This window comes from Prosopis cineraria, unplaced genomic scaffold (genome assembly GCF_029017545.1).
Source record: "Prosopis cineraria cultivar Desert tree isolate PC_DT_omini unplaced genomic scaffold, ASM2901754v1 PC1, whole genome shotgun sequence".
In the NCBI taxonomy this organism is placed as follows: domain Eukaryota; kingdom Viridiplantae; phylum Streptophyta; class Magnoliopsida; order Fabales; family Fabaceae; genus Prosopis; species Prosopis cineraria.
In genome coordinates, this window is record NW_026555332.1 from 25,589,098 (window position 1) to 25,603,585 (window position 14,488).

At 33.3% G+C, this 14,488-nt stretch overlaps 1 protein-coding gene across 10 annotated transcripts; it reads left to right on the forward strand.

Moving 5' to 3' along the window:
- Window positions 1-3,181: 3,181 nt before the first annotated feature.
- On the forward strand, window positions 3,182-14,176 carry LOC129322225 (putative disease resistance protein At1g50180). Of its 10 annotated transcripts, none has more exons than XR_008596234.1 (6): window positions 3,182-3,380; window positions 4,459-5,466; window positions 10,213-12,025; window positions 13,548-13,630; window positions 13,716-13,757; window positions 13,936-14,176. XR_008596234.1 is itself a non-coding variant. In XM_054968394.1 (4 exons), the coding sequence occupies exons 2-3, from the start codon at window positions 4,479-4,481 to the stop codon at window positions 11,994-11,996; spliced, it is 2,772 nt and encodes a 923-aa protein (XP_054824369.1). In that variant the 5' UTR covers window positions 3,183-3,380; window positions 4,459-4,478; the 3' UTR covers window positions 11,997-12,025; window positions 13,548-14,176. The 10 variants fall into 10 exon arrangements, 1 of the variants encoding a protein (XP_054824369.1); XR_008596236.1 differs by having other exon boundaries at window positions 13,946-14,176; XR_008596233.1 differs by having other exon boundaries at window positions 13,721-13,757.
- Window positions 14,177-14,488: the final 312 nt, after the last annotated feature.

A 14,488-nucleotide genomic window follows, 5' to 3' on the forward strand; every position in this document is an offset into this window, starting at 1 on the left:
AAGAGATTTAAGATGAGAGAAATGAACAAAATAAGAGAGATTTTTTTGGGGGGGGGGGTAATATTCATTTATTTAGGTATCATAAGTGCATGATACATTTCTGTATTTATAGGCTTCCAATCTCATCCAAGAGTTACAATTTCATACATATGGTACAAAATGAAACTATTGGAGGTTATAGGTATAAATATTAGAATACCATCAATTTAAGATCCATAGGATATAATAACATTAACCATGAGATAAAATTCTAGAAGACTATGGAATTATTGACATCCACTCATCATAATATTTTTAACAACATTATTTTTTATAGTATGACTTAAATTTCTTGTCCTCCTTCTAGTTTTAATTTTATAATTGGTATCTTAATATTGATAGCATGAGGGAGGGATATGATTAAATTACAGCAAAGAAGAAAAAATATCCACTAACTTTTCCATTAAAGACACCTAGTATCTTTATTGTCTCATTGGGTAGTATATAGAAGAGTTTTTTATGGAAGTGAGAGTTGATATGAAAGTGGAAGTGAAAGTAAAAGTGTATATAAAAGAACAAGTGAAAGTTAGATAAAAAAGTATGTTTCATGTGCAAATGAAAGTAAAATAAAATTTTATTTAATAAGTATTTTTATATTATAAAAAGACCAAAAATACCCTTAAAATTATAAAGACCATTGAATCACACCACTAATCCGTCTAAAAAGCTAAAGAAATGAACATAAGAGTTCTCGCCGGAGTTGCTTTCCCATTGTAAAAAATACTACCAAGAAGACAAAAACCAACATTCAAGATCAAAACTACTCAAATGAAAATGCCAAAAGCATAATAGAAGCATAACCCCATTAACAAACCCTTAAGCCATTCAAAAATACAACGCCACTTGTGAGGACCAACAAGATCTGTCCAGATTCAAACACATGAATAAGCTCGAATAAACTCATATCTACAAGAAAGGAGAAAACAAGTCATCATTGATGTTGAAAACTCATATCCGCGTTGGAGCCCTAGCCGGATCCATTGAAGGGGGAGTTGGAGTTGGAGTTAGAGAAGTGGGTGTCAGAGTGAAAATCAACTTGAGAGCCAGAGTTAGTGTTGGAGTCGCCTTGGGTGTCGAAGTCGAAGTTGTCAGCGTTGGAGTCAAAAGCATAAGAGGAGGTAGAGAAGAGGGAGTCGGAGTCGATGAGTTGGAAGTTGTCCAAGTCCCAGTTTTCATCATCGGAGCTTATCACCCATCATTTTTGTGGAAGTGAGTTCCTTCAAGAATTGGGTTCTCATGTACCAAACAAGAAAACTCTATAGTTTCAATTCCACATCCATTTTTCCAGACCCAATTTCAATGTACCAAACAGGCCATAAGTGAAGAAAGGTGCATGAGTGCCCATGAAATTATTTTAGTAGATGCAAAAGTGCCTAAACTATTAAATAGTTTAGATGTTGATTGTTATGCTATCCACCTAAAAAAATGATGACCAATTTGAGCTAACATGGAGCACAATCGTCTCCCTTCTTCATCCTTCTCAATTGTGATCTGCCTTCCATTACCACCCAATCCCTCCATTTTGGTGCCTTCCTCTTCCTTTGCTAACATTTCCGATCAAGCAAAAGAAAATTTCATATTCACAATCATAATTAACATTCCCAACAAAAGAAAATTCAAATCCACATTTTAAAATAAGTAAACAAATTAAAATCAAAAATTTAAAAAAAAAAAAAAAAAGAAGCGTGAGAGAATAATGCTGTAGAGCTCTTGCAGCAGCAGAGTTAGCATTATCACAATTGGTGGTTGTGTGATTGTAGAGAGTGAGAGGAAGAGGAAGAGAAAAAAGAAGGCACAAATGTCATCCATGCAATTGCAGAGAGTGATAGGTGACAAGCATAGTTAGCCTTCAACACCAAAAATTGACAGACAAATTAGCAAATTAACAATTTGATCACTTTGCACCTACTTAATTAACTTTATGAGTATTCTCGCACTTTTCTTCACTCAATGATATTATTAGATATTCTTTGAGGAAAAGTTAGTGAATATTTTTGCCCCATTGTCCATTAAATTATTCATATATTTTGGTCCAACTCAAGAGAGAGCCAACTATATTTTGGTACATTTATTATCACTTTAATCCTCTAAATTTAATTTTTATTAATTTGATTCCTTATATTTTTAAAATTATCATATTAATTCTATAAGTTTTAATACACAAGTTGACTTTTAAATTTATCTAATGTATAAAGTATATTGATAACTTTGTGTGTGTGTGTATTACTACAATATATATTTTGTCAAATGAGAACAATTGAGTCATTAAATCAATTTACTTTTTATCAATTTATTTCTTTACATTGTGTTTTGGTCTTTTAATTTGAAAAATTGAGTTTGTTTTTTAATTAAATAATTACACCTTTTTTTATTAATGTATATTGTTATTATCAATGTTTTTATTATTCATGTCAAATTTTAATAATGTTACCTTTATTTTAAAAGTAATAATTAAAGTAAATTTAATGAATTAAATTAATAAAAAAATTAAATTTAAGAAACTAAATTCATAACTGAAACAAATAAAGGAGGATTAATATAATGTTAGGTAAAAAAAATTGACCCCTAAATTATTGATCTAAGAATGTTTGAAATCCTAAACTAATTTTTTATATAATATTCCTTTTCAACTTTTAAAAACAATACAATTTAGTTTTTATTGTTAATAAAAAAATAACTTTAATTTTTAGTTGTTCAAAAAAGACAGAAAAAAGACCTCAAAACTTATTAAAAAAGGAGGGCTGATAAAATTTCTTTGGGTTTTTTTTTTAACATTTTTGGATCTTTTATTATAATTTTTTTCTTCTTTTTTGTAATTTTCAAGGATTTTTATGTTATTTTTTGATTAATAAATGATTAAAATTAACTTTTGTTAATGGTACAAGTTTTAAAAGCCAAACATACCATTATTCCAAAAACATTGAAAATGAGTTTAAAATCCCGCCAACATGTACTTATACTTTAGGGGATAACTTGCTCTTTTATCCTGTAATATTTTGTTTGGTAAAAATTATTATTATTATTATTATTTTAAAAAAAAAGATAGTAAATGTTCCTGTAGAAGTTTAAGGATGTTTGATTACTTCGGCGAAAGGGTCATTGCTCCTTGCTCCTTCATGGAAGTTTCAATTGTGCTGGTCAAAAAACAAAAACAAAACAAAAAGTTGCATTTTCAGCTCTTTTTTTCTTTTTCTTTTTGTTTTTTTTTTTTACCAACAGTTGCATTTTCAGCTTAACAAGAACAACGACCTTGCTGGAAGTCGTTGCTGCTTTCACTTCGCCATTCGCCGAGGAAAATCCAAGTCTTCAAGGTGGTGCATTCCTTCAGGTCGATAAAAAAGGTGTGGTGTTACTTCCCCTAAATAGTCTTCCATGATTTTTGCTTTGACCAATGCTATTAACTCAACTTCTTTGAGAATTAAGGATCATTCACCCTTGAAATCTTTTTTAGATTGTATATATATTTATAGAAGAGTGATTAATTAGATCTTATCCGCAAGTCTTAGCTGATCTAGTCATGATATAGAGTATCCACAGTGAATTTCTTACTAGTGGTGATATGGTACTTTGTGGTAAGTTCATCCGAGTTAGAACTCAGGTTTGATGGGTCTCCTCTGTCTTTCTTCTGGGTTTTACTTGGAACAGAGATCAGGTGTGCAAGTTCATGCACTATATTCTTGAGTATGCAACTCAATACCCATCAGTGTGCTGTGCTCCTCGTAAATCTGAGAGTTTAGGGATTTACTTGGGAAATGAATTAGCATGGGATTGTAATTGTGAAAGGAGCTAGTCTCAAATTTCCATTTGTCTCTTTAACTTTATTGTTTTCGTGTCTATTATAGGTGCACGATGTTAAATCCTTGTGTTTGAGATTCCAATTCCCAAATTTAATTCAGTCTCCCCTTTAATTTAATTGTAGCCTGCTTGGAAAGATGTGAAGAAATCCTTTTTTTCGATTGCCAAAATTGGTGCATTATAACTGAAGGGATCTTATGTATCACTTCTTGCGACGAGTCTGTGTGTAGTAGTATGCTAAGGATTTCAATATTTTATCATGAATCCAGTTAAGGTTACAATGATTCTATTGTTATAATGATTCAAAAGCTGTTCCAATTTGTATGACTGCTACCTGTCAAAGTCTAGTCTTTGTTGTTTAGAGCTTATTGACCATCACTATCATGAAGGTTCCAGCACAAGAAGAGCATCAATTTGCCATGTAGAGAGTACAGAACAACTATCCTACTACCATTTTTTCAGCTTAAAACTGATAAAGTTGTAGAATTAAATTAAAACCAATATGAGTGTAAGTGAACTTCATGTATTGAATAAATTTGTATTATAAGCAGAATTATCAACTTAGATGTAATATTTTGCTGAAATGAAGTTTTTCTTCATGTTTGCTCTTGCTATTGATTTCAGAAGGAAACATACGAACTGGAATGGTTGAGTCAGTTGTGTCCTTTGCAGTAGAGAGGCTAGGTGATCTGCTGATTGGAGAGGTCAAATTGTTACAAGGGGTTGGCGATAATGTCAAACAGCTGCAAGTGGAACTGAGGCGGATGCAATGTTTCCTCAGAGATGCTGAGAAAAGACAACATGAAAATGAGAGTTTACGGAACTGGGTATCAGAGATAAAAAATATAGCCTATAAAGCTGAGGATGTGGTTGAAAATTATGTCCTCTATAAGCCTCTGGACAGAATGAAACATCTTCACCATGTTGGAACTGAAATTGCATCCATCAAATCTCAGATATCTGACCTCACAAGGAGCTTGCAAACTTATGGTTTGAATGCAACAGGAGACAAAGAATCAGATTTTGCTAATGAAGCTCAAAGGCAACTGAGATTCTCATATTCTCATATTGTTGAAGAGTATATTGTTGGGTTAGATGAGGACATAAACCAAGTAGTGGGATGGTTGGTGAGCAATGATAGGCATCCTCGAGTTGTGTATATATGTGGGATGGGTGGTCTTGGCAAAACGACCCTTGCAAGGAAAGTTTACCATCATGATGACATTAGGCGCCACTTTGAGGGTTTTGCCTGGTCTTACATATCTCAACAATGTAAGAAGAGAGATGTTTGGGAGGGAATTTTACTTAAATTGACTTCCCCATCCAAAGAGGAGAGGGATGAAATATTGAGCATGAGAGATGATGAATTAGCAAAAAAGTTGTATAAAGTTCAGCAGGAGAAGCAATGTTTGATAATCCTGGATGATATTTGGAGAAATGATGCATGGGACCTTCTATGCCCGGCCTTCCCATGGGAAAATACCTGCAGTAAGATTGTATTCACATCTCGAAGAAAAGACATAGCAGCACATGTGGATCCTGATGGCAAGCTTCATGAATTGGGGTGTTTAAAAGAAGAAGAAAGCTGGGCATTGTTTAAGAGGAAAGCTTTTCCCAGAAGAGATGATGCAGGTAGTTTATTAATTAATAAGCAAGCTTATTTCTCCTTCTTATGCTAGTCCAATTTATTTTAAGTATTTCATCATTTAGACTTATAAAATGTTGCAAAACATACTTTGTTGAATTTTATTCCATTTTAATTGGTCACATTAACACTACTAAAATGCATTCAGGAAATGCAATTGTGTAATTCCATGTTAAGTTGACCATTTTATATGTAAATATTAGTAAATCCCACTGAAATAGATTCTATTGAAGCTCTATAACATTGAACATTTTGGTCAGCTATCAACTTTGGTAACACCAGGTTTTTACCAGAAACAATTGACTTCTTTTAGGTGACGCAGTGTCGAAAATTATACTGTTCATGCATTAATATATTGGTTGGGTTAAATGACTTAGAGGAAAAATTGAACAACTCATATGTCATTGGCACCAAAGCTTCTAGAAACATCCTTGTAAGCTCTATTAGCAGTATATGTAACACCTAAATTTTTTAACTGTTTTAAACCGAAAATGACTATGGTAATAAAAAGATAAACCAATCAGAACAATTATCATGGATTCATGGTGCAAAAACTTTAAACCTATTTAATAAATACTTAAACATGCTAGAAAAGATTGAACCCATAAACAAAACCGCCATGGTTCAACAAAGATGAATATATAACTTTAATCAATATGAAAAACTCCCTACCATGACAGCAAAGAGGCTACCATGATAAATACATTAAAATATGATAAACACAAAATATTTTCAAATAAACTTTGAACTCTGAGGTAACCAATATCTCAAATTTCAACACAAATACTTCAAGCCCATGTCATCAAAATAATAATTCAGTCATCAAATAGTTCTCAATCAAACAATCACATGCAACAACCTATGCCGTCTGGCATCTACTACCAGCACTCTCAACAGAAAATGCTATACAACAGTCCACAATAAAATAAAGATGCAGTGGGGCCCAAACTAGCAATGTTACACAATAAACATACATGAACATACAGCTAAGGCTTTACAAACGGTTAGTCCCATGCCACAGCCTGCTTCCACTTGGCAGAGCTTGAACCCTCACTTGAAAATTGTTTAACGCAGTGTTGTCAAAGGTGCTCCTTTAAAATCCTAGCCTTTAATTTGGAAATTCATAACTATGAAAATCCTTTAAAAGTGATCTTTGTCTCCATTTGAAGCTTGGGATGTCCTTTATATGAAAATTTTTTAACTTCAAACTCTTAATCTCAAACGTTACACTTTAATTAACCTTCAAAACTGCTTGAATGCCAAATCTATAAAAGTCATATTTGTGTGTCCAAACTTACAAAATTCATCTCTCATGTTATAGGACTCCAAATGACGTTATTTCTGGCTCGTTTAAAAGCTTAGGAGACTCCTATGTCAGAAAAATATGAAACAGGATGTATATTGGTCCAACTGACACAGTTTAATCAACAAATGTAACATTGTACTGAAGTTTCTTTTTTACTGCTTACATATCCCTTCCTTATCTTGTAAAATTCATATCTAGAGTTATAGTCCATTTAGTGTGATATTGGCTGTATTGGAAAGATTTAGAAGTCCTTTAACATGAATAAATATGAAACATGTCTTTCGGTTTCCAATTAATACTAATCTTTAACACTATGGTCCCATTTGCTTACTAAAAAATGGAATAGAATGGATTGAAAAAATAAAGGTAAAAATAAGATGATCAAAGGGGATAGGTGAGCACATTCATAAGAGGGAGGGTAATTTAGTTCATGGAATTGGGCATCATGATTCATGAAATTTTTGGAGGGTGTGAGGATTCCCACATTTGTAATATATATTAGTGAGTTTTATCATACTTATCATAAGGGGAAGGGTGATTTAGTTCATTTTTGTCTTGATTTTTTCAATCCATTCCACTCCATTCTTTTCTATTCTTTTCTAGTAACCAAATGGGACCTATACTTCTGAATAGATTCATGTTCCAGTATGATTAACTTGATCTTATATGTTCATACATGACTAGCTCAAAATATGCAGACAACATTTCCCATACATCTGTAACTACTCTAGCGGCCATAGATACAGAATATAATATCATACTTACTCCTCATACATGCTTTTATACAATTTACACAACTTCATACAACTAAAGAAGCATAAAGCTATTCATTCCCTATCTCATTTCTCCACTTCTTTTCTTCCTCCATGACTTGCACTTGGATCTGTGAGTTGATTATTGATGGGGGAGTGAGATTTAAGCAATCCCAATAGCAACATATGCAAAATTCACAGCCACATAATCCATTTTCATAGACATTCATGTTCAAAAGCAAATATGGTGCGGATTTTATAGGCATAATGCAAATTATTCTTACTAGCATGTACTTTGTAAGAGCATTCAAATAATCATGGTACTGGTACTACAATTACAACACATACATAGCTTATTCAAACATCATACAGTAAGATAATTTCAAACTGTGTCAATCATACGAATTAGATTATGAACTAGAAATGGGCATAGTTGCTGCCTTATTTCTTATTCCTCTTTTTTTTTAAAGCTTTTGCTAGTGTAATGTTCATCAAATGACTTTGTCCTGTGCAGGATTTTTGTGTCTTCTTGTCCAAACAATCCTTTATCCTTGAGTTGATTTGACTTCTTGCATTCACCAATCACCACTTACCTCCTACCTTGGAGTGTTCAGCTGTAACCTCTCAATTTTATAACCAAAGCTAACTTTCACTTGATGAGAAGAGAAGATTTTGTGAATGGTGTCACATGATTGAAGTTTACTTGCTCCCTCAAGCTTTTGGTGTTCTTTCTTTACTCTTCTTTGTATCCCCACCTCCTCTATGTTTCAGACAAGCCAACGAATAACTGAAGGACGTAATTAGTTCTATACGTATTTATAAGAGCAAAGTAGATCGGTGGAAGAGATGTCAATTAGCCACCTAACCCATTATCAATTCAAGCATAGTCTAAAATGTTGACACCTATTAAAATTTCAAGCCTTGATTTGTTTTAGTGCCACATAATATATTGCTTCTCTTCTCCAATTCCCAAATTGTGACACGTAATCCATTTTTGCTAAATCAAGTTGCATAGCCGAGATGTTAAGTTAGTGGGAAAGAGAATTGAGGTGCTTGCCTCTTCCTCTTTCCTTAGATTTCGGTTCTTATTATGTATTCTTTTCCTTTCATTTGTATTTTCTCTCTCCTTTTTCCTTGATTAAACACCACATAACATTCCCTGAGCCATTCTAAATCTGGTTGGCTACCACATATAATACATTGCTTTACTAATTCATGTGCGTGACTGCAAGATACTTATTCACACACATTCTAACCACTAGCTTAATTCATAATTTGGCGCCTAATTTCGCACTAATTCTTATTTTAATGCCTTTAATTTCTCCTTTGAATTATAAGTAAAAAAGAAAAATAGGTCTCTTTAATCTTATTTCATCTTGGGTTAATTATTTTTCCTCATATAAATGCATGGTAAATTCCAATAACCATGAAATAACCCAATAAATATTAACCATATTGAATTTTCCATTTATCTTCCTAAAATATTATTTTGATGCCATGAGAATACAAATGGGACCAATTTATTATGATTAGGGTTCTCTCAATCCACCCGAAATATAGGATGTCACTTGGTTAAAACTAAATTTTTACAGTTTAGTGCCTGCTTCCTTTGACTTTCTTTTCCTCACTTTTCCTAAATTTTCAGGCATCTCTATACTTTAATGGAGTATTTGATATGTCCCCACTTACCGTAATTTATAATTCGATAAATTATATTTAATAATTGGACACAAGACATTTCTTGAAGATTCCTTAATTGTTGGAATTTCTGTCTTTTCTCTTTTACATATCATGTGTTCTTCCCAAATCTTTCTTTGCTCCTATTCAATTAGAAAAATAACCTATTAATCAAAATTCTTTCTTATGCCTCTAAGCATTTAGGTCTACCTTTCAGGACGTTACAACTAGCACCCAAAAATCGCCTCCTACCATTCTTCCTCTTCTTCCTCATGATTCTGTAGCTGTCTACACTGCAGAATCGACATTAAATGTTTCATCAAAAGTTTTAGTTGACTATCAATATTGATAGCACTAAATTTCTACTTATAACATCAACTCTCTTCAGGTGATAAAGTGTCTAAAACATTCTACTGTTTATGGATTAAAATAGTGGTTGAACTAAAGGGCTTAGAGGAAAAATTAAACAACTTTGTATGCCATTAACAAAAAGGCTCCTAGAAACATCCCTATAAGTTCTCTTAGCAACATATACGGATAAGATGTGCTTAATCTACAGGTGGACAAGTCATTTATGAAATACTGTTCTCTCATATGGTGATATCTGTAAGATTCATAAGATCCATAATATGATGTCAGATCCTTGCTTTTTTTCTTTGTTTGGTTCATTGGAGGCTAACTGGCTTATAGGATACAGAACAAGATTGTAGAAAAGTTGTCTGCATCTGAAATTGCATCTGTCATGTTTTAATGATTGACTTACGACCATCTTCTACTAAAGTATATTTGAATGATGAACGGCTGGTGGTTGTTATGATTATTCAATCTTATATCAGTTTAATGCAAGTCTCTGAATATGTAAAAGATGATGAAATGATATGAAAGCTCACTTTTCTGTAATATTATTATATGCATTTGCTTGCAAGGGAGAATTTCTGTATGTCCTATACTACTGCTGGCATTAAGTCATTTTGAGTACCTTTGTCTTATATTTGCAGAGTTCAGAATTGATAATGAATTGGAAAGATTAGGCAGAGAAATGGCTGCAAAATGTGCTGGTCTACCGTTGGCCATCATTGTACTTGGAGGTCTTTTGGCCTCAAAAGAAACATCGAGGGACTGGGAAATGGTAAATAGATTTTTAACTTCTTACCTATTAAAGGGAGAGGTACTTGAAAGCCAGTCAAGACAGTCAAGGTTAGCTGAGGTGTTGGCTCTAAGTTATGACGACTTGCCTTATCAGCTAAAACCTTGTTTCCTCTATTTAAGCCAGTTCCCTGAAGACTCTGAGATACCAACAAAAAAGTTAATTCAGTTATGGGTTGCTGAAGGTGTAGTTTCATCTCATTATGAGACTGAAAGAGAGGAGATAATGGAATCTGTTGCAGAAAAATATCTAAATAACTTGATAAGCAGGTGCATGGTTGAAGTTGGTCAGATGGGATCAAGTGGAAGGATCAAAACCTGCAGACTCCATGATTTAATGCGTGATTTGTGTTTGTCAAAAGCAAGGGAAGAGGGTTTTCTCCATATTATTGGTGGTTTGCAACAAAATGAGACTGGTGATTCTTCTTCAGCTAGTAAATCAAATGCAAAACCATCTGGTGTCGTTCGCCGACTTGCTGTCTTCTTGGATCAGCAAGTAAATCGTTTGATTCCAAGTGATCAGAAAGCAAATAAAAGCCTTCGATCTCTGCTGTATTTTCACGAAAAGAGATGTAGATTGGGTGACCAGCAGTTGCTCAGAAATGTTTTTGAGAATTACAAATTGCTAAGAGTTTTAGACCTTGAAGGAATCAAAGGAAAAGAGGGAGGTTACTTGCCAAAAGAAGTGGGGAATCTGTTGTGGTTGAAGTTTCTGAGTGTAAAGAGAACTTATCTACAAATATTGCCATCTTCCCTTGGCAATTTGGAGCATTTGCAGACTCTAAATTTGCAGACTATCACTAAGGTAACCTGGGATTCAACTGTTCAAATTCCAAACATCATATGGAAGTTGAAACGGTTGAGACATCTATATCTTCCCAATTGGTGTGGAAATATAGTTGACATCCTTCAATTGGAAGATCTAGTCAACTTGCAGACTCTAGTGAATTTCCCAGCCAATAAATGTGATGTAAAGGATTTACTGAAACTGAGCAAGCTCAGAAAATTGGTATTAAATGATCCAAGATGCTTCAAAGATTTTTGTGAAATTTTCAGTCCTCCGAGCAAGAAGTTGAACTACCTTCAATCTTTGTCCTTGAGGACAGATAAGTTTTCTTTCCCTGAGAAAGAAGTGGATCTTGAGAAACTGTTTTTAGGCTGTCCTTCTCTCCACAAACTATACATTGAAGGGCGGATAGAAAGGCTTCCGGAAATTGGTTTGTTCCCTTCACAACTTGCCAAGTTAACATTGTGGGGTTCCAGATTAGTGGATGACCCAATGGTAACATTGCAGAAACTGCCTAACTTGAAATTCTTAAGTGGATGGGAAGTGTTCATTGGAAAGAAAATGGTATGCTCACAGAATGGGTTTCCACAGCTGAAATTTCTTTTACTTCGTGGCCTGCCCAATTTAGAGGAGTGGACAATAGAGAATCATGCCTTTCCTAATCTTTTTCGATTAGCCATATATGATTGCAACAAGTTGAAAACAGTTCCTGATGGATTGAAGTTTGTTGCTGGTCTTCGTGAGATTGAGATCAGATGGATGCCTAAATCTTTCAAGAGCAGGATAGGAAGTGGTGGAGAGGATTATGGCAAAGTTGCACATGTGCCATACATCGCTTTTCTGAACTAAGCAAATAATACCAATGGTTGAATTGCCAGGTACAATTCACTTTCTTAAAATCACTCTCTTTTTATTTAGGGAGAATGACATTGAAGTCTCAAAACAATGAATTCATAACAGTTAGATTAGGTCCCTGCAATTTTTATTTATTTATTTATTTATTTTGGTAAAATCAATTGTGAATATTTATTTAGACAGTTGCAAATTCAGGAGTTTTAATTGCAAATAAGACATTTAAATTCTATATGTAATTTGCAATTGAGATTCTTGTTTGTAACTATTTAAATTAATATTTGCAACTTGTTTTTCAGAAAATTTTGTTGGGAACCTAACTGTCATAAATTCTTTATTTTTGGACTTTATTGTCATTCTCCTTTTATTTAATTGATGACATTCTAATATGTTAATTTGACAGCGCATCAGCTTCCCGTTATATTCATTCTTATTTCTTTTGTTAGCTAAGTAATTAAATCTTTCAAACCCCTCCTCCTTGGTTCAAAAGAAGGAAAAGTTACAGTGAGGAAATCTAATGTGTCCCAAGCCAGAATGACAGCAAAGAACAATAAATAAGACAGCAACAGCAATAAATATGGGAGGAAAATACTTAGGTTTTGATATTAAGGATATGAATAAACCGAATCAGATTTACAAGGAGACTCTGATTCTGGCCCAAAACCCTATTTCCTCTAAAAGATAGCAAAAACACACCAGTAACACAGATTACAAGCTTCAAGATAAGAGTCTCACTCCCACTGGCATTCGAGAGGCCAGTCTCTCCTCACAATTCCATTCTCATTCTTCCCTAGCCTTCCCTTCCTAAGCAAGAGACTACTAATACCTTCAGCCTGGGTGACACACAGTCCATACTACCCAAAAGATCCTAATCGTTACAAAAGATCACAAACTACTGTTCCTTACAGCTATGGACCGAATGATAAGCTTCTGGACCAATTCAAGTATTTCCACTAGAGTTGTTCTTCTCCTTTGACTTCCTCTGACATGTCATAGGAAAATAACGGGCCCTATCAGAATCACAAGTTAATTCCAAAAAAAGACCTTAAATTTGATCGTCCTCACAAATATCTAAACACCCAAAAAAAAAAAAATATTGCCATTTGCTCTTCCATCAGTTCCTACTCAACCTTCTGAATATTATAATTTTATCTACAAGTTAATTATAAACAATGTTTTCGAGAATTATCACTTAATTCCGGTTAATTGTAATGCACTTTTCCGATTATGATCACTTCTTTTATGACCATCTAATACCCAAAGTTGTAATGCTGGGAATGTTGGATTGTATTTTTTAATTAATAGAAGAGTAGGAAATGGAAAATGCAAAAATTCTTTTTTTTTTTACTACATTTATCATTTCTTTTGTAGAAAACACATTTCCATATATCAAATTGTAACAAGTCTTTGTAATGTATTTTGAATGTCATTGTTCCAAAAAAAAAAAAAAAATTCCAATATGCCTCGAACTTGCAGATTCATTTTCCCTTTAAATAAATTGAATGGCATCATTCTCTTACAAGTCTGTTGTTCATTTAATAATTGCAGAGTAGATTGTGAAGGTTATTTATGCCCTTTTGCGGTCAAGTCATTGAAAGCTAGAAGCAATGTACACTACCCAGGAAGCTGAGGTTGTGGACAAAAGTTTGAGTTGTACACTATCTATGTTCATCATCATCATTATCACCATCTAATCATTTAATGAATTAATTGAAGGTCAGGTTATACTATTTGGATATGTCCACCATCTATTGTCAGGTATTTTTTGTCCTGAAATTATCAGTTTTTTTTTTTTTTTTTGCCGGAATTGTATTTATCAGACATGAATATGCCATTGAATTGTTCTGATCTGTGCTTCTGAAAGGCTGATTTTTTTATTATTATCATGATAAAGTGCAAATAACTATACATTTTTATGTATTAAAATATCTTGAAGCGTACTTCAGCTGAGGATAAGGACGATAGAGGACTGAGGAGCCATCAATAATGTCTATGGCCATCCCATTCCCATGGAGATAGACATATCTATTCTTCTACTTCAAACTGCTACTTCAAATCCAAATCCATTCCAGGAGATTTATTTTGTCGGGAACACATGAAACATGATGCTTAGAAATTATTATATGCACAAACGTATCTTAATACAATCCGATGTGTTCTGTATTTATAGATTTATACCTATTTATAGCACTTTACACTTATATGCATTATTTCAATGTTTTTATTACTCACAAATATTCTCTTGTTGGATGTAATTATGTTCAAGATTCGGTAAAGTATTAAATATGATATGGATACTTTCTATTTTAGTTTTTAAGGTTATCTAATAGACATTTATGGCTATGATACTTTTTCTTTGTCCAATGTTTTTTTTTTTTTTTTGTAAGAAGAAACTAGAAAGAGCACAGGATTGTACCTTCAAAGAGCGTAGAGTTTATTTATGAGTTATTATAGATATTTTGTTGGGAAAGTGACAATTAAGGCCTGCC

Excerpts from the sequence above, each read along its gene's own strand:
- LOC129322225 (XM_054968394.1), top strand. The coding sequence starts at position 4,479 with ATGGTTGAGTCAGTTGTGTCCTTTGCAGTAGAGAGGCTAGGTGATCTG. Across the intron at positions 5,467-10,212 it reads TCCCAGAAGAGATGATGCAG|AGTTCAGAATTGATAATGAA; the intron begins GTAGTTTATTAA and ends TTATATTTGCAG.